The 19,947-nt window shown below is 42.5% G+C and overlaps 2 protein-coding genes across 5 annotated transcripts; one reads left to right on the forward strand and one right to left on the reverse strand.

Moving 5' to 3' along the window:
• Positions 1-132: 132 nt before the first annotated feature.
• Positions 133-10,824, forward strand: LOC117746740 (dipeptidyl peptidase 9-like). Of its 4 annotated transcripts, none has more exons than XM_034556043.1 (22): positions 133-256; positions 958-1,028; positions 1,576-1,666; positions 1,824-2,062; positions 2,290-2,402; positions 2,704-2,877; positions 3,519-3,690; positions 3,950-4,060; positions 4,190-4,318; positions 4,422-4,483; positions 4,574-4,674; positions 5,207-5,384; positions 5,516-5,675; positions 5,792-5,871; positions 6,391-6,543; positions 7,230-7,365; positions 7,687-7,832; positions 7,967-8,113; positions 8,234-8,386; positions 8,821-8,963; positions 9,439-9,550; positions 9,705-10,824. In XM_034556043.1, the coding sequence occupies exons 3-22, from the start codon at positions 1,611-1,613 to the stop codon at positions 9,795-9,797; spliced, it is 2,658 nt and encodes an 885-aa protein (XP_034411934.1). In that variant the 5' UTR covers positions 133-256; positions 958-1,028; positions 1,576-1,610; the 3' UTR covers positions 9,798-10,824. The 4 variants fall into 4 exon arrangements, with proteins under 4 accessions (XP_034411934.1, XP_034411936.1, XP_034411933.1 ...); XM_034556045.1 differs by having other exon boundaries at positions 3,522-3,690; XM_034556042.1 differs by lacking the exon at positions 958-1,028.
• Positions 10,825-12,245: 1,421 nt separating this feature from the next.
• Positions 12,246-18,641, reverse strand: angptl4 (angiopoietin-like 4). Its single transcript, XM_034556405.1, has 7 exons — positions 18,012-18,641; positions 17,082-17,192; positions 16,882-16,969; positions 14,493-14,606; positions 14,224-14,319; positions 13,680-13,964; positions 12,246-13,572 (listed from the first exon to the last, which is right to left on the reverse strand). Exons 1-7 carry the CDS (start codon positions 18,537-18,539, stop codon positions 13,388-13,390), a joined length of 1,407 nt encoding a protein of 468 aa, XP_034412296.1. The 5' UTR covers positions 18,540-18,641; the 3' UTR covers positions 12,246-13,387.
• Between the last annotated feature and the right edge of the window lie 1,306 nt (positions 18,642-19,947).

A 19,947-nucleotide genomic window follows, 5' to 3' on the forward strand; every position in this document is an offset into this window, starting at 1 on the left:
TGCGCCGTCAAAAGTAGTAGATGGGAAAGTTTAAATGTCTGAACCGTGTTGCCACATGAAGCACTGACGCCGCCTCGGTGCGGCCCTGAAAGAGGACCGGAGGGAACTCCATCAGGGCGAAGGTTCCGCCTCTCAGCTACATTTTGTGTGTGGCCGCTCTGGGCCATGGATTCAACCTCTAGCAGTTGCACAATCTTTTTATTTTCACCAAGCTAATGAAATCCAGAACTTTATTATAGAATCAGTGGCCAGATTGGTAAGTATTCTTCCTAATTCCAGCTTCTTCAGTTGGGACGAGCGACTAAACGTCTGTTTTTACAGGAAACCAGCGGCCGTTAGTTTAGCGGCTCGCGAGCTTCCAGCTAGGTAGCGAGCTAACGGGAGTTAGCCCCCAGAGCGAAACTGACAGAAGAGCTCTGTCATGTCAAAATGTAGCTAACGTGCATGTTTTAAGCAGACATAGTTTGTTAACTGCCATTTCCAAAGAAACCGGGGGTTCGCCATTCACTGCCAAAGAGATGTACCGTTTAAAACATGAATACTTTAATATACCGGTGTTGTCCTGATGAGCAGCTCGTTGAAACCAGAGAACAAAGCTCTATTGTAAGATAGCTAATTGTTCACATTAACGGTGCTGTATTTCACTATTCCACCTGACTTCTTACGCACTCCTAAAATATGATCGCTATCGTTAACTGAGTCGCCCGCAGTGACAAAATGGGGCCTTTTCATGTAACGTTATAACGTTAAGTTGCAGTTTAATTCTTTCCATTGATCATATTTTCCATAACGTTAGAAACAAAAAAGCCTATTTAAGTTAACGTTTACTGCGCAGGGGATGATTTAAGCAGAATACAATCAATGTACTCTTATTGTACGGGCACACAATTAGTCAGATCTACTGAACAGTTTGGTTAATCTCCATTAAACACTCCCATCATCCCTCTCTTCATACAGATACCCCGAGTAGGTACCAGGTGACAGCTTAACCTGTGATGCTGGTTATCTCTGAAGTGACTCAAGCTGAGGTATTATGCTTGTTGGTGTATCTGTTGTGAGCTCACTGTTTCTTAAACACAGAGTTTCTCACCATAGCATCAGACTAATCTGCCGCTACTTGCACTCCTAACACTAATGTAAGAAAGTCATTTAGAGTATGTGGTTTCCCCCCAATGCCGTTTGCGTCATACTAATCCTTTACCAAGCGGAGAAAGATAAAAGAAGGAATGTGGGGTTTTCCCTGAACTTCATCAGCAGTGGAGTTGGATACATAGCCATCCAACACATGAGAGATTTAACAGGAATTATTATTGTTTTATCCTTATTTGTCAAGTTATGACTCCATGTTTCTGAGTCAATATTATTAAGTCTTCATGAGTGATTTATGTTTTTCCTCTTGTCCTTAAGGGACATTGTGTCAGAAAAAAATGATAAACTGTCCTCCAGTCATGAATTTCTTATAAGTCAGGAAAGGAGAAATAAATGTATCCACCTACTGTCACAATAAGTCTGGGCCCATGTTTACTCTGTTAGTTTTCTATTTTGAATAATCTTAGTACTGTACTTTGTTCATAGGTTACGATATTGGAGTGAGGTGTGTTGACCGGTGAATGCATAGAGTCAAGAAGGTAAAACTTTGTGACAATAAAGAGGATATCTGGAAAAGGTACAGTATAGGGTTCATGTTATCTTCTTTAACTGCTTTGATGTTTAGAAATATTGATGAATAAATAATCTAACCCATTTCATTGAAGGAATTCATAAGTGCATGTGTGTCTAAATTCCTGCACCTCTCACCATTGTTTTCTAATGTCAACACCCAGCTGTGTGACAGTGAGCATGACGGCTGTGGACGGCCTTTCGGACAGTACAGAGGTGGTTGAGATGGAGGATGTCCCATCTCAGTTCTTTGTGGAGAAACACTCTTGGGAGGGCCTCCGTGACATTATCCACTGTAGCAGGAAGTACTCTGGCATGATCGCCAACAAGGCTCCCCATGATTTCCAGTTTGTGCAGAAGAAGGATGAGAACGGACCCCACTCCCACCGCTTGTACTACCTCGGTAAGCTGATTGATGCTTGATGATGGGGCACTCTGCATCAACTAATACGCCTGTATGCCACTTCATACTCTTTTCACCACACCCCATTCATATTTTCTTGCTCTAGGCAGCAGAATATGATTGCCTCATGGTATTAAAACAATCACTGTGTCAAGTTTTTCCTTTTTCAGTTCGTACCAGTTGTTCTTGTTGAAATGGCCTTTGTTGCTTTTCTATGTGCTTAATAGGAATGCCTTATGGAAGCAGAGAGAATTCATTACTCTATTCAGAAATCCCCAAGAAGATCCGAAAAGAGGCCCTCTTGGTGTTGTCATGGAAACAGATGCTGGATCACTTTCAGGTGAATTCCCCTTCTCGTCCCGTTCGTGCAGTGCCAGTATCAACTTTGAGATAAGCAGTCTGTGAAGGTGTGGTGAAATCACTATTTTAAGAAACCTGAGATAAGTTCTAAAACTCAAAATATTAAGTGCCCATGGTATAAACTATGAGAGGGATGCTGCCTCTGTGCAACTATCGGGCGGTTATTTGTTCTGGGGTGATGGGTCAGTGATACACAGTGTACATGCTGCTCTTTAAACACACATACATGTATACACCTATCAAACTTGTATGTGCTTACTTCTGATTTTCTGTTCTTTAAGGCCACACCGCACCAGGGGGCCTACTCTCGAGAGGAGGAGTTGCTGAGAGAGCGTAAACGTCTCGGAGCCTTTGGTATCACCTCCTATGACTATCATGCCCAGACTGGCCTGTTCCTCTTTCAGGCCAGCAATAGCCTCTTCTACTGTCAGGACGGAGGCAGCAATGGCTTCATCGTGAGTACACTGCTGTTTTTGTCTCAAATTTGGATTTCTTAGATACTCTGCACAGATCTAATTCAGAGCAAAGTAAAACATACAATATTATACAGTGAAGCTTTGCAGTGTGCATTTAAAAAAATATTTATAATAATTGTAATTTGTACATTTTTTATCTGTATTACTGCTGATATGCTAGTGGTATCACATTCATCATGCAATGCAAACAATGTAATAGGAGGAAAGATGATCAAAAGAAAATATTACCATTTTCTGTAGGTCAGCCTTTTAGTTGTGTCAGGGATACCAAATATGCTTTGAGAAAATATTTTCACCTAAAGTGTCTGCATAACAGATCTTTAGTTGTGTTTTGGTTTGTCACAGTCGTCCACTTTAAGCTGCATGTTTGATGATTGTTTTAAGTGTATCATTAAATTTGACCCCTTTTGCATTGTGTTCCTTCCTGTTTGACAAGATACTTTAATTGAGTTAAGAGTACAATTATTAAGGAATGGTGAGTTATAATTAGAATCTAAGCACCTCACTGTGTTTAGTGCACTGTTTCATGTGTGTTCATCTTCAATGAAGACCATCCTTGCATCAGACAGGTCTCACATCTTCGGTTTGCCTTGGACTAAGATTGTGTATGTTGCTTTTAGCAGTCTGCTCCTGTAAAGCCCGTGGAGATCAAGACCCAGTGCTCAGGGACCCGCATGGACCCCAAGATCTGCCCTGGAGACCCTGATTTCATAGCCTTCATCAACAATAACGACCTGTGGATAGCCCACATTAAGACTGGCGAGGAGAGGAGACTCACTTACTGCCACAAAGGTCTGAAGGCAATAAAATGCCATGCAATAAGTAGCTTTACATGCTTGAATGTCCTCTTTAAATTGCAATAGCGCTGTGAATTAAAGTAACGATTGTTTTGATACTAGACAATTTCGATTTATCTTGTATTTTCATTATTATCTCATACTACATATAAAGAAAATAACATTGAGATGCCTTATTCTACATATATACTATACAAATAGCACTACATGGATGTAAGCTTTTTTCCCCCTAATTAATTTCCTTTTTGTTCTAGGTGTGGATAATGTAAAGGAGGACCCCAAGTCTGCAGGTGTAGCAACATTTGTCATCCAAGAAGAGTTTGACCGTTTCACTGGTTACTGGTGGAGTCCCTCGGTAGTGGAAGGTATATAAGGCAGATTTATTTTAACCGTATAGTTTTACCCCAATCTGTAAAATTAGTTCATTTTGAGTTCGTACACATTATTTTCTGTATACACTTGCCTCAAATTAATGATTTTCTCCGCCCTGTCAGACCCTAATGGAGGTAAAACGGTGTACCTGCTGTATGAAGAGGTGGATGAGACGGAAGTGGAGATTATTCATGTTCCATCTCCAGCACTGGAGGAGCGAAAAGCAGACGCATACAGATATCCCCGTACAGGTCAGTTTAGTCCAGGGCTGCCTACACTGCACACGCAAAGGCTTGGAGCAGTTGTATGTAAAATGAATTTCATTTGACATTTTCCTTACGTCCTTACTTACAGGTAGCAAAAATCCCAAGGCTACCCTCAAACTGGCAGAAATCAAGACAGACCAGCAAGGAAGAGTAAGTCTTTCACTACCTGTCTTTGTCTTTTTTGCTTCTCCAAAATGATATTTAGGCATTCTTAATGTGTGTTTGTGGTTGTACCTACAGATTGTGAGCACACAAGATAAAGAGCTGGTCGTCCCCTTCATCTCCTTGTTTCCTGGGACAGAATACATCGCCAGAGTAGGATGGACGAGTGACGGCAAATAGTGAGTGTTGCTGTCAAAGACTCAATGATGCTGTTTATTCGCAAACTAAATCACCAAAATATATACTGCCTGCTATTGTAATTAATACGTGGATTGAGATACATGTGGACACAATGCTACATGTTTGGGTTCCCTGAATGTTTAAAAACACTCACAAAGATTTATTTGAGGTATTTTCAATTTCATAGCATGCTCTTCAGTTTTATAGCCTACTTTGACCTGTTGCCCTCTGCGAAATAATTTGTTCAATGTTAGTAGTGTAATACGTAAGTGTCTGAAATGTTCCTTATTTTTAAGGATGCTCCCTCATTCTCCAGCAAGACAATTGTATCTGGCTTTGAGACGTGCTCTCTGTTGAAATTTTTTTTTATCATTGTGCATTGTTTTTTTAATTTTTCTGCCAAACTGAACTCTCACTGAACCATGTTCCCTAAACTGGGGTATCAACCAAACCTCGACTGGACAAGATTCTTATGTTTATGATTTTGTGTCATGGAATCTTCTGAGTTCTGGCTGCTCCGTGTCCCTCTAGTGGTTGGGCAGTGCTACTGGACCGCAGTCAGAGAAAACTACAGCTGGCCCTGCTGCCTCCAGCCCTCTTCATCCCTGTCACAGATGACCCAGCTCAGAGGCAGGAGAGTGTGGAGGCAGTGCCCAGTAACACACAGCCATACATAATCTATGAAGAGACTACAGACGTATGGATTAATGTAGGTCTTTCCACATGGTACACTCTTTGGTTACCCTAGAACTCACGCCTGTCATGTTTCTAATAAACTCATTGTTATGGTTGTGAATGCTTTAAGGATTCAGTAACTGACTGTTCTTCTCTTTTGTGCAGGTTCATGATATATTTTATCCTTTTATTCAAACGGCAGAAGATCAGTTTACTTTCATTTGGGTAAACGAGTCTAAAACAGGTTTCAGCCATCTGTATAAAGTCACATCCCTGTTACAACCGGCCTGCCACCATTGGACGGAGGACTACCAACACATAGAGGGTAAAAGACTTGGAAATGCTCATTCATTTTTGACATTTTCTTTTGCAATATTCATGGTTTACGTCAGTGTTCGTTGTGTCAAGGAGGATATTGATTCTGTTATGTGTTTTCTCCAGGAGACTTCAAATGTGCAATCAAAGAGGAGGTTACATTGACCAGTGGAGAATGGGAAGTGTTGGCAAGACATGGTTCCAAGGTTAGTCTGTCAGTGTTGGATATATAAATTCACCCCTATAAAAGATATGCTGTCGTTTAGAGTGCATCCCGAATGTATTCACATACATACACACACACACATATATATATATATATATATATATATATATATATATATATATATATATATATATATATATATATATATTGTTTACTCTGTACACCAGCTCATTGACTTGGAAATAAATAACGATACGCTGTATTAAGAGGGTGTTTACATCTACAGCAGATGATCATTGTGCGACTGCATTGTCTGAAATATTTTCTAAAAATACAAAATTGGTCATTCAGTGTGGATGGAAACACCCTCAAACACTGTTAAATCCGGAAGACACCAAGTTAACCTCTTGTGATCTGCTGAACTGCAGAGTTTCTGAATGTTTTTTTTAAATATATGTCAGTGGCTCCATCGTCTCTTTATAGTACCTCAGTATCATGCCTCGGCCTTAATGCTATTTATTGTCTTTTCATTGTCGTTTAATGTTTCTCCTTTTGTTAGATTTGGGTGAATGAGGGATCAAAGTTGGTGTACTTCCAGGGCACCAGAGACACTCCTCTGGAGCACCACCTCTACGTGGTCAGCTATGACTCACCTGGGGATGTGGTCAGACTAACCAAGCCTGGCTTTTCTCATAGCTGCTCTGTTAGTCAGGTAATCCATCCTACTCATCCAAATACATGCATGCACATTTCATTAGTCCATTCATTTATTTTCTCATCCAGAAATGTTAATTTATCCATATTCAAAACAGCTCACAATGTAGTTGGGATATTGCTCTCTTAACAATCCCTTGTTGGCTGCCAGCCATAGTTATATTTCATAAAGTAAATGCTTTAGTAAAGGAAATATCTTCCCACAGCATGGTTAAAAACATGAAGCGGATTATACATTTTCCAAGATCAATAATATAGTTTAATGTATTTAAAGTTTTATATCATGACCTAGAATAGAACAAAATCTCAACATGTGACTATAGGCGTAACAGAACTTGGGCAAATTGTGATTTAGTGTGAATGCTGCAAATAGGAGATTTAAGAAGTTAAGAACCATACAAGTGAAAGCACCTTTTGAAACCTGAGGAAAGCTGTCAAAGCCAGGGATTGTTTGGATAAGCTGCAGCACGTGTAACAGTAAATGTTCTCTGGCTGTCAGCAGTATTTTACAATGACGGTAGCTCATGTTGGGCTTTAACTACTTATCTTGCAGTATGCGGTGTAGCATTGCAATTGCCTACCCTCGTCCCTCAGCCTTTCCAGTCCTCCTTTGTCCGTTGTATTTTGTACATAATTCTTTAGTTTTTAATATTTTGCAACTCTTTCCCATCTCTTATTCTGCAGAACTTTGACTTTTTTGTCAGCCACTACAGTAATGTGAGTACACCTCCGTGTGTTCACGTCTACAAACTGACCAGCTCAGAAGGTGACCCACTACACATGGTACCTGAATTCTGGGCCAGCATGATGGAATCACCAGGTAAACAGGATGTGATGCAACATCCGCCATACAGTCGTTTCCTGATGTTTTCAATATGCAGAGTTTGTATAAAACATTATTGGGCCAAGTTTGAAGGTTCCCCGACTATCTGATGTTTTTATTTTTGTAACAATCAATAGAGCTGAGTCTGCAGGTGAAAGGTGAGGTCTGAGGTGTTGTTTTTTTTTGTATCCCAAAAGGTTTGCATGCTTTAGTGTGTGGTTTTGCAGACCCATTCCTCTAAAGTTCCACGAGGAGTTGTGCCCTGATAGTTTGAGAACGTGCTAACCTAATGAACACACGTGTTAATATGTCTTCCAGGTTGCCCGGGAGATTACAATCCACCTGAGATTTTTGACTTTCCAGGGAAGTCGGGCTTCCAGCTTCACGGGATGGTGTACAAGCCTCACAACCTGCTGCCTGGCCGGAAACACCCTACGGTCCTCTTTGTGTATGGAGGCCCACAGGTTTGTGGATGTAATCAGTTTAATCAGAATTGGGATGTTATCATACTTTTGTGTTCACTAAATTTAGCTTTAATTCTGTATTGCAGTGTAGATTAAAAAAAACATTTACAACAAAAGTTTGTGTTTGTATTCAGGTGCAGCTGGTGAACAACTCCTTCAAGGGGATGAAGTACCTGCGTCTGAACACGCTGGCGTCTCTGGGCTATGCTGTGGTCGTCATTGATGGAAGGGGCTCCTGTCAGAGAGGCCTTAAATTTGAAGGAGCACTGAAAAACAAAATGGTAAAGTATTAAATCTATTCAGTCAAAGAAAACAATTTTTATTTTAACATTATGGAATGCCATAAAAACATGCACAATTGGCAAGTTAGATAACACTCTAAATAACACGTGTCTCTTCAGGGTCAGGTGGAGATCGAAGACCAGGTGGAGGGGCTGCAGTATGTAGCGGAGAAGTTTAAATTTGTGGACCTGAGCCGTGTTGCCATTCACGGCTGGTCCTATGGTGGTTTCCTCTCTCTCATGGGCCTCATTCAGCGACCCAATGTCTTCAAGGTAAGGACCCTTTTTCCTTCAGCCCGTCTTTTATCCTTAAACCATACACTTGCACTCTTTCTGTCAGTGAGCATTCTTTGTTGCAAATGAGAAAGCATGCCACAGTGATAGTTTGTATCACTACAGCATGCACTTTAAACAGACTTCATTGCTAAATTGATACCTCAAAGTTGAACTTTGGATGTAGTTGCAGCTTGCATCCACATGGTGTCTTTGTTGCACAATGTGTTGGCAAATCAGTAGATTCACATATCATTTCGTGAGCTACAAGGATTGGAAGGATTCTTTTTTACTAAATGTATATCCAACATCAAAATACACTGAGCATATACTATAGAATTATACAGTAAATCTAATCAACCACCTTCCACTGGTGAGTTGCTCTCCAGCGTCTTTATTCTTTTCCATCCGACTGCTTTGTGCTTCCCTGCCAGTTGGCGATTGCAGGTGCCCCGGTGACTGTGTGGATGGCGTACGACACAGGCTACACAGAGCGCTACATGGATGTGCCGGAGAACAACCAGCAGGGCTACGAGGAAGGCTCCGTGGCCCTCCATGTGGACAAGCTGCCCAGCGAGTCAGTACACACACTTCGAAATAGTTCAGATCAATGTAACCATGATGTGTAATTTGCATAGATATTTGGATGTGTTTCATGACGACTCATATTTCCTGTCAAGACAAGCTTCAAATTCTTTGAAAGACCCTGACACATAATTGATGTTTTGAGCATTCTGTCTTTGATTTGGACCTTGCATTGCTAATAAAAAAGGACCCTTCACTCTCCTTATACCAGCAGTTATTACAACGTAGAGTGCCTCAGTTTTAGGATCAGAGGAACCCCTGAGGGCCTGACAAGCAGCATGTTGGCACACTGCTGGAGTGGAACGAGAGTCTGAAGCCCTGCAGCTGCAATACTTCACCTTACTATTAATTAATCTGTGAAGGCGTTTCCTGTTTCACAAAGGGATGGGCATCCTGTGTTTTAATGGTTGTATTACCATTGTATGGAAGCCTATTATATTGTAACCATGTATTCTTTGTCATTCCAGACCCAACCGTTTGCTGATTCTTCATGGATTTCTAGATGAGAATGTGCACTTTTTCCACACCAATTTCCTTGTGTCGCAGATAATCCGTGCTGGGAAGCCCTATCAGCTTCAGGTTAGCATCACAAGCCTTATTCTACCCACATAACAAATGTTTTTGAAGTTGCCATATAAATACTTCATACTCTGTGGACATAATTTACATATCAGGATACGTACATGCATCACATGTCATTCTGTAACTTGGTTGCCCTGTTTACATTTTTCAGGTATACCCCAACGAGCGACACAGTATTCGCTGCCCTGAGTCTGGAGAGCACTACGAGATAATGCTGCTGCACTTTCTACAACAATACCTCTGAAATGAGACAACAGGGGAGAAGTGAAGTCTGGTTTCTCCTCTGTTCTCCTTTACCCCTCCAGCTCACCGGCCATCTTTACTCTCTGTCACCTCTCCACCCAAACTCAAGTCTCCAACTATTCACCCTGTCATCGAGAGAGTATCAGACACGCTGCAGCCACAAGCCCCTCTCTCCTATGAAGGAGTCACATAACCTTTCCACTACTACACTTCCCTCTTTCGCTCGGTCTGTCTCATGTTGTTACTCGCTTGTTCGCTCTGTCTTCTCCGTGCCCCCCTCCCCCTGTACAGTCTGGGATATGGGTTACGAGCACAGAGATTTGGTGTCTCCCCCTGAAAGCTGAACAAAGACAAGGAGAAATATTAGCAGGCTGTGTCACATTGACTCATCGCTCACCCACGTCCTCAAGCATGATGGGTTTTTGCCAAATGTTAACGTGTTGTCGTTGTCCTCCTCCTCCCCCCCCTGCTCTATTTGTTTTATTCACTTGAGTTAGTGGATGGGATTACAGTTCACATATATTAAATGGAATCAACACGCATATTTGCAGACAGGAGCTCACACTATACATATGTAAAACACATACATACACTCACAAGCACACATAGAATTGCAATATCCATACTCACTGTGAGTCCATAGCTCGCAGTTTGTGTAACAATGAAGATAAAACACTGAGACTCTTCTGCTGTCCACTTGTTTTAAGTGTGTGTTGTTTAAAATAAAATATTTTATGGATTTTTATTCTTTTTTTTTTTATGAGTGCTGACATGAGCTTGGCCGCTCATTGATATTTTTGCGCCGTTCTTTCCCCTCACATTACATTTCTTCAGATGTCTGCTTGCCTTCTTAACACATAATTTATATTTGCCAAAGTACCTCGTGACTCTTGATCATGCTGGTATTTCATTTTTTTACTGCAATAAAGACAACAGGAGGGTGAGCACTGGAGTCTTACAACCGCTTTGTACCACCGGAATACAATTTGTACATGATGATGATGATGAATAAATGTATGAATCAACCACATGTTGTCCTTGACTGTCATTTCCTATTCTAGTGGCTCCAAATGATGCATGTCATCTATGATTGCGGCATGTATAATTTTGTTTAATGTTGTGCACGCTTGTGTTTTCTTATACTGATATTTCTCTCAAACCATAATGATTTCCTTCACCTTCTGTCTTCTTATTCACATCAGCAACGCTGCAACAGCAAGGGCTTTCAAGCTCTCCACACCAAGTGAAGCCGCAGATGCTTGAGGCTCTTCTCACCGTTCTTTGTTGCCATGGTTACCCTTTATTAATAGGGTACTCCTCGTCGGTGTGTGATGCCTAACCTTGATCTGATAGCAGCACAGAGATCAGATAAATCACCTCGTAAAAAGCCTTCGTAGAAGCCTGTTGCCCAAAATGTGAGACTATTCCTTTCAGAGAACTTTGTAAAATGTGGAGAATATGGGATACTAAACTGCTATGCTGTACACTTCTCTGAAGGTAACAAGTGCTGTCCCCATGTTTTAAAATCACACATACTGTGGTAGCCAGGCACTGGCTTTCGGCTCAGAGCACACTCCATCAGATCCGGTGTTACAGAGGTTGATCTTGAGCGAGGCGGATCAGGAGGGATGAAGCACTTTAAGAGTAAGCCCAACAAGGAGTCAGAAAGAAAAATCAAAGCTGACACCTTGAAGCTCCTGAAGTTTGCTTCCACGTAATAAAACTAATCTGCTAAAAAGATACAAGCGATCGGCCACGTGTGGCTCAATGAAAGGGCTCAGGTCTACTGTGGGTTTGGGACAGCAGGTGCTTTCCAAACAAAGTCTTGCTATCCGAACCAATTGGTTGGATTGATAGAGAGTGATCTGTTCAGTTGAAATAAATCAAATTTGAATAGGATAAATAAATGAAGATCAATTGTTTTACATGTAAAACAACAATATGTGAACTATTATTTTTGAAATGCCCTCATTTAAACCCCAATTTAAATGAATCATTCATTATCAAATGTATTCTTTCCACCAGTAATGGAAAACAAATCTGGGAACTGCAACATTTCTTCTTCATTTGAGGGCAAGTAGCTTGCATTTGATATGAAAAAATGTATGATAAAAAGCTGCTTGAGTATGAGCCAATCCGCTTATTTTGACTCTTCATGTGACCATATTTTTTATGATATTATTGAGTTACATTGGCAAACTAGGGCTGAGTATTGGCAAGAATATGGCGATACGATACAAATCACGTTACAGCGAATCGATACAGTATCAAAAGACTAGTACCAATATCTTCTTAGACCAGTATTTTCTTCTGTGATACTTTTGTGAATTTCTGTTTTAGTTATGTTCTCAGTTGACTGTTTTATGCTAATATAAAAACCGTAAGTTGTATTTTTTGCAAAGTAGTGGATGCTGTCAGTCGCACAGAAGACATGGACAAAAAGCAATAATAGTTTAAATCAATTTTATTGGCTCACTATGGTCCCAACGATGGTTAAAGTCTCTTAAAAAACAATTGTACATCTGGTAAACACGACAAAGACAATATAAATTACAAACGGGTAGCACCAGAAATATATATATATATATATTGATTCTTTAGCATTTAAATAAGGAAAGGGAACATCTACAAAAACAATCCTTCAAGTCACAGAGACTACAGATAATGTCACAATAAATCAGTAACAGTTATAATTCTGAAAATACAGATGACATTCCTTCATACACTATGTACAAACCATGCCTCTCGTATTGAAATAAGTCAATATGACTTAACATCAAAATCTCCACAGAAAAATTTAAGTCGGTAAAGAATATGCTTAACTCGATTCAAAATTGCAGACAGAAAATATATTGTACGAAAAGCTGGAATGGTTTTCATTGCCCCACCAAGATCAGTCTGAACACAATTTCTGCATTGCAATCCTAGTTTACAGTGATTTATAACTTTACATAATGCTTTTGAACATGAATCTCATATGTGGAAAAGAACTCTTTGTTCAGTCATTACTTGGTCTGCGCCGTCGGGTTTTTCATTTCACTCCTACATGCATCCTTTTCAAGCAATTCTTAATCTGTTTTGAGCTGACAGTGCAGTTTACTTGCTCCAAAACCACATTCAAACTCAACAGCAGCCCACATACACAGTTGCGTCTCTACTTGTTGGAAATCATTTGTGGCTTCGAGCACGGCGGATGGGCCGGGACTCGCACTGTGATTCTCTCCTGACTAGGGGCCCCTGCTTCGTGCCAACAGATGGGATCAACTGCAATGGTGCATATGAAAAACTTTCCACTGCAAGTTTTTATTTGTCCTTTTTCCATCTGTGGCTCTAGGTGTGGAGGAGGAATCTACTCGTCTCTCGGAGAACAGAGCAGTGGAAACCTGGAACTCATTAAATGTGAGTTCTTTTTGCTTCTATTTTGAGGGCCTTGGCTCTGGTGTAAGGTCTTCCTCACAGGGAAACAACCAGGGAAAATGGAAACCTCTAACTCATCAACCAAGCACCAAGAAAAGAAAGAATAGTCCAAAATGTACGTCTTTCCCCCCCTCGTCTTTGTCTCGACTTTTTCTTTCTGTCTCTTTCTATTCTTTATGACTTGTTTACGATCACAGCAGGGGCGATCATCATCCTGCTGGACTTCAGAGGGTAGTAGCGGCCCCTCCAGGTCTTCCAGAAGATGCTCTGCTTCCTCTGGTCCCGCTGCTTTGGAGGAGGGCTCTGGAAGTATCTACCGTTTAGGTTGGAGCGACCGCAGTTACTGAACCACCAGCCACCTAGCAAGACAAAGGACAATATTATGTTAGGTGCTCTGTCTCAAAATGGAAACTGGAAAATATACTAATAAAGGCATTTCTGATTGGGATTATTATTTGCAATTTACCAGAGAGGTGCTTGGCGCAGTTGGTGTCGTTTTTCTGGTCGTTGTCTTGGTCATGGGTTGAAAAGGGCAGGCCGGTGGTGGCATCAGTCACAAGGGAGCTTTCCAAAGGGCTGAAAGTGTCTGTCTTCTGAATTTTTAGAGAGTACTTGGTTTCCTCTCCGCCCAGCTGGAAGGGGAGGTGGACAGATGCTAAATCACCACTCCAGTCAGAGAGCTGGATGTTGAGGATGTAGCCACCATCTTTAGCAATGGAGTGGATCTTCTCTAACCCCAACCAGAACTCTCCTAGAGGAAGAAAACGAGAAGAGAAATGGTGAGAAACGTACCCAGAGTGGAGACAGTGACTTACGCTGTGTTGATTTTTGTTTGCCTTTGATCCATTTTAAGCTTATCAGCGATAAGATGCTTTTGGGCGACCCATCCTGCCCTCTGATGCAGTGGTTTTAAAAGACAGTAATGCTGTGAGAACTAATCTGACCCTGGGTAGGCCGGATAGCACCTGTTTAGTTAGTGAGAGTGAGATCAAAGTCAAAAGAGCATTTACCATTCAAGCTGCCGAAGCCTTTTTCGTAGGCCTGCCATAGCTGGTCAAAGTCCACTGAGCCATCTTGGCGACTTTGGATCACAGTCCATCCGCCATCTGGAAAGAAACACAGAAACAGAACGATTAGAAAAAGTTGTTTCAAACAAAACAGTAACCTTTTGAGTTGTTTATAGTAGGTAACTGATTGTCTAAGTGCTTAGCAGTGGTTGGCTAATCTGCACTGAGAAAGACACAAAGGGCAAAATGTGAAAAGCTTTCACTCCACTTACCAGCTGTCATCTCACAGAACACTTTAAAGGGCTCTGCATTTATTGGCTGGATGGTATAGACCCCGCTTGTGCTCTCTCCTCTCAGGAACAGCTCATGACAGTCTGATGCCATCTCTAGAAGAAGAAGAAGAAGAAGAAGAAAGGGAAAAACAATGTTTAGACAATCAGCTCCGTTCAGTATCACTGTGAGGCCCCGTAGTCACATGTAGGACATGATCACCTTTTCCCTACACAGCTAGCCATGCTATTTACAGGACACATTTAACAGACATATTTTGCTTCATCTTTACTCCCCTGAACTCTGTTGGGGGAAAAATTATCCCTGAAAGTTTGCTGGGTCGCTGCCAAATTCTAATTGAACTGGTTTACTCTTAACTGCATTGATAAGTAGGTCATTCACACTTCAGGAACCTCTCTCAGCGTCATGTTTTTCGGCACTGCGCGAGCCGAGTTTAACAACTATTGTTTGGAGTGAGTTTATCTGGAGAGATATACATATGTACCCTTTGACCTGGCCTTAACAAGAGGGAGAGGGTGAGAACCAGTGACTCGGTTATAAATATGACCTTTCTCCCAGTTCCCAAGGAGACGTCCCTCTTTACGGCTGCCTTGCCTTCCAGGCTATTGAACTGCACACACGACTTCCCTTTACATTCCTCAACCCCCTTCTCCAGTCACTGAGCCCTCTCCTCCCTGGCTCGTCACACCTCCCTCACATGCACAGCAGCCAGTCGGTGACGCAGGAGTGCATGGCTGGTGCATGCATGGGGAGTGATCAGAGGGGGGTGAGGGGGTTAAGGGGCTGTTGCTGTTAAGGGACATTGGAGAAGGCAGTAACACAAAGCAGGGGACTCTACAGCCCTGGACCGATCGCATCTCTCCAGTAATCCTTTTCTATCATGGATGGCATCATCTTTTGATGCTATTTAACATATTTAAACATTATTACAAGATACATTTTTTTTTAAACTTTGGCACACTTCTTATTCATTACAATGTAAGAGAAGGTGGAGATGGAGATGGAGGTGGGAGGGGGGGACTGTGTCGCGGTGGGGGAGGAAAGGAGAGGAGGAGTGAAGAGGAGGAGGAGGCGGAGGAGGGAAGTCTGACTCCCTGACAGATCTAGGGGAAAGGTTGCTCATTCTTGAGGGTTATACAAATGTTTGTTTTACTCAAAACCGTCTTAAAAGGGGGGAGGAGGCGAGAGTCTTCAAGACAGTACAGGATATCTGTACAAAGTTCACAGATAAATATAGACCACCGTTTCCCATTTCCCCCTTGTTTTCCCTCCCTTTTTCTTGGCTCAGGCACATGGACAGTAATCTGAGGAACATTGCATGCTAGATTTGGATTTGTACAAAGCTTTCCCTCATCATCGTTCCCCCCCCCCCCCCCACACACACACAGAAACGAACGTGTGAGTAATCCTGTTGAGCTGAGAACTGACTGAACGCTCTCAGTGACAAGCGAACTTTCCCCTAGTTGAAACCTTGCCCGAGAAACTTTCTTTCCTCATTCCTCAAATCCTGCTGATGTCAGTTCTCTGAGGTGTTATTCTGATGTATTCTAACTGATTGGTCTCAAATCTTGCCACACCATGTTCACCTTTCACCTACTTCATCTATGGCCATCAGAAACAGAGGTGTGACTGTATTGTGTAATTTATTCCACAATTAATCTGTTTTCCTTCAAATCTGCCATTTCAATTTGCACACATCTCTGTTTTGTACAGCAATTTCTTTGAGGGTTAAACTGACTTTCAGCGAGACCAACTGTGAGGTGGGTGAGAAAGCTGAACGTGTGTTTAAACTCTTCCCGTTGGTGTGTATCCAGTCCAGTAAAGTCTGGATGAAAGCATTCATTATGACTGCAGTCACGTTCAGATGGAAGCAGCAGCTGCTTGGCGTGGCAGCACAGCCAGGGCATCATTTACTGCCTTTAACGATCACTGTAAGCCACAGTATGAGGGGCATTGACTAAACTGAGCTTTATTCTGCTTATGCGTTCATTTTTTACATACATTTGTTCTCGTTCTTTATGTCCTGGTGATTGGAATCGGCAGCAATAAAGATATATATTATAGTTTATAGTTCGGAAAAGTAAGATGTCTACTTTATTTTGTAGGCCTACTCAATTCATTGTGCTAATTGTAACCTGTATTAGTTGAATAATAGACAACGTCTGCAAAAGGTTCACCCTATTCTGGCGTCACGCTGAGCAGAGAAGCTTGTCCCAAATTGATTCGATTCCTTGATTTTAATTGCTAGTGATTTAAGCTTCTTTGTAGCCTTACTAAACAGATGGCCAGGCACATTTGGCGTCAGATTGTGTCCAGTCGACTTAGGACAGTGTCAGGAGGGGATTTGTGGCGCTTTCTGTCTTTACTTACCGACTGGTGAGTCGCGTTGCTCGGCGACGCCACTTTGCACGTCAGTGTTGCTGCTCCGCGAGGACGTCCTCTGACGTGTCTGTTGCACCTGAACAAGTTGAGAAACATGAGATTGCAGAACATTTGAACAACATTTGAAAATGCTGATGCGCAATGCAGATGCGCGTGTGTCTGCGCTCTGTTTGCAAGGCATTCCTCACCTGACTCTGCAGGGCCCGGATGCGCATGTTCTGCTTGTCAAGCTTCTCCTGCTGGAGTCTGATCCGCTCCATCAGCTCGTCAATGCGTTTGTTCTGAGCCTCCAGCATCAGCTGACAGAAAAAAAATGAAACAAAGGAACCACGTTTTTTTAAAGCATTCTATCAACTTTATTCGACACTGTCTGTGCGTAAAGTATGCCCATGGCGCCGCGGGACCTTAGAGGGCATGACCAGAATGAACACAACACACCGGCCACTTGCAGGGTTTCACCCCTGAGACATGAACCCTAGAGCCACATTTCCACTCCTCGATGACAAACACTTGTTCTTTCCAACCGTCTGTGGTGTGGTTATGCGTTATGTAATGATCACAGGGGGGTTTCCAGGCTCACATAATGCATTGTAAAACGGGACACGAAAAGCGCAACTAACCGCTTCCACAGTGCCATATGGCCCAATGATCTACAGGTTGTAAAATGTTCCAGCTTGGAACACTTATTCACACATTCTTGCACCTGATGCGTGCAGATCTCTTTGTCTGGTTGCCTTTACATGTTCCTGCACGTACTGCACGCTCTTCCCTTAACGCCATACCACCACCCGCGGCTTGCCCTTTGTGCATTTTGATTTAGTGCCTTTGAGCTCCCACAAAGGCCAACGGTCCATGTGCATCCACTGTACATCCAATAACTTGACTTGATTCCCTTTTCACCGTATGCTGCAGTAACAGCTGCGCAACAGTTTGTACTTTGTGAGGCATATCTTGAATTTTGAGTATAATAATTGTGTTTTGTATACCGTGGTGAGCCTCATTTAGCCATTTGCTTCCTCCCACAATAACTAATGTAACTCCCCTTATGTTAACATATTTTGCCTTCCCAAACAAATTCGCACCATCAAAGAACCAAAGCCAGAAACTCGAATTCTCACCTGGATGTTGCGAGCGTCACTGTGGTTCTTGGCACCAGCGTTAGTGTCAGGCAGCACAGCGTCGCCCTGCAGCATGCTGTCCACCCTCTCCTCCAGACGGTTCATCCTCTCGCTCATCGTCCTCCTCTCATGCTGCATCTCCTCCGCCTTCTCCCTCAGCTCGGCTGTGACATTGAGCAGTTGTCCCTCTCTGTCCTCCAGTCCATGGGCTCGCGCCTTCAGGGCCTCCCCCTCCACGCGCAGCTTCTGGCTTTCCTTCCCCAGCTCGGTCACTGTGCGGTTGTAGACCTTCAGCTTGGTGGAAATGTCCCTCATCTGGACTTTGGTTTTGTCCACGTGCTCCTTCAGCCCCTGGCCCAGCTGCAGCAGGCCATGAGCGATGACATTCACGTCATCCCACGCTGCGTACTGTACACGCTTCTCCTTGGCAGCACTGCCCGAGGATGAGCCCCCTTTCTTCTCCAAAGGGAACCCTGTGGCCATGAGCACCACCAGGCAGAGAGTAAGAGTTGCCAGTGTTGTCTTCATTGCTGCTGTTGTCCTAAATTGTTGAGATTTTAATCTAAATAGTGTATAATTTCCTGTTGCATAAGTGTGCAGTTGCTTTTTAATCTAAGAGCTACGGCTCCTGGTCGAATAATCAGAGCGCCACTGTTATATAGTTTCACAGCCCTCAACTCTAAGCTGTAAGTGGCCTGCCATTGGCCAGCTGAGGAGAGGGCGGGGTGCAGTTACTCAGGTTTCTGTCCCTCCTCCACCTCTCTGTTAACTATTCATGTCAGAAGCGGAGGAGGGATACACTACAACAAAAAGACAGGCGTTCATCTGTGCACTGTGGGAGGCAGGGACTACATTATCTAGATTAAACAGTTGATATCCCCAGCAGTGGAATGTATGCCTTTATTGTGAAGTATAAAGTTAGTTGATCTATTCATCAGCACAGAAACACCCTCACATTGGTTGAAAGTGAACCCATATTAAGCTCATAAAATAAAAAGGTGTGCTTGCTGGGAGACTTAATGCAATATTAGATTGTCCAAAACATACCACAATTCATCTGCAGACCTTTTGTAACCTTGTGTAACATCATTTACAGTAGACTGGCCTGGTTTAAGCTGAAGTCTTAAAATACACATACTGAAAGTGACAAAGGCCACAAAGCTGGAAGTGGACCACACACACACACACACACACACACACACACGCACACGCACACACACGCACACACACACACACACGCACACACACACGCGCGCACACACACACACACACACACACACACACACGCACGCACACACTCACACACACACACACACATCTCATCCACGTCCTGTAACTTCACTTTATTGTTCCTGTGAGGAAAGAAAGTAATGTATGAGTCAAATCTGTATCATTAAGGTAACTAAACACTAAATATGTGATCTTTTCCTCACAAGACTAAGAAAGAATTCAGGCAAAAATACAGTAGTGCACATGAATTCATCCGTGCAACACAAAATTAATATTAGTCAATTTCTTCACAGTGTAAAATGCCAATGTATAAAAAACAGGAAATCTAATCCTTAATTTGTTTTAAATTGAGCCTCAACAATATAAGTGTTGTGCTCTCTGATAGATGGATAGATGATATCATACAATTTTTTTTATCCAACAGGTATTATAAAAAGGGTTTCTTAACCATCTGGTCATGAATGAAGTCAGTGACTCCGTGGAGCACGCCATGCAGGAGAGGAACATGACTACAATTTGGCCTGAGGTGCTCCTCAGAAAAGCTCTACTGCTGGGGAGACTGTGAGAATTAGGGGAAAGTTCATAGCACAGAGAGTGCCCACATTACGGGGCTCTAGGTTTTTTTTTTTTACAACCTCTGATAGGCGTTGTGTGATGTGGTCGTGGGGCCAGACCACAAAGAAAGAGCTGCTTTAACCCTCTCCTG

This window comes from Cyclopterus lumpus, chromosome 17 (assembly GCF_009769545.1).
Source record: "Cyclopterus lumpus isolate fCycLum1 chromosome 17, fCycLum1.pri, whole genome shotgun sequence".
In the NCBI taxonomy this organism is placed as follows: domain Eukaryota; kingdom Metazoa; phylum Chordata; class Actinopteri; order Perciformes; family Cyclopteridae; genus Cyclopterus; species Cyclopterus lumpus.

Excerpts from the sequence above, each read along its gene's own strand:
- LOC117746740 (XM_034556043.1), top strand. The coding sequence starts at position 1,611 with ATGCATAGAGTCAAGAAGGTAAAACTTTGTGACAATAAAGAGGATATC. Across the intron at positions 4,675-5,206 it reads TGGACGAGTGACGGCAAATA|TGGTTGGGCAGTGCTACTGG; the intron begins GTGAGTGTTGCT and ends GTGTCCCTCTAG. Across the intron at positions 8,964-9,438 it reads GTGGACAAGCTGCCCAGCGA|ACCCAACCGTTTGCTGATTC; the intron begins GTCAGTACACAC and ends TTGTCATTCCAG.
- angptl4 (XM_034556405.1), bottom strand. The coding sequence starts at position 18,539 with ATGAAGACAACACTGGCAACTCTTACTCTCTGCCTGGTGGTGCTCATG. Across the intron at positions 17,193-18,011 it reads GTGACGCTCGCAACATCCAG|CTGATGCTGGAGGCTCAGAA; the intron begins GTGAGAATTCGA and ends TTTTTCTGTCAG. Across the intron at positions 14,607-16,881 it reads GCAACGCGACTCACCAGTCG|AGATGGCATCAGACTGTCAT; the intron begins GTAAGTAAAGAC and ends TTCTTCTTCTAG.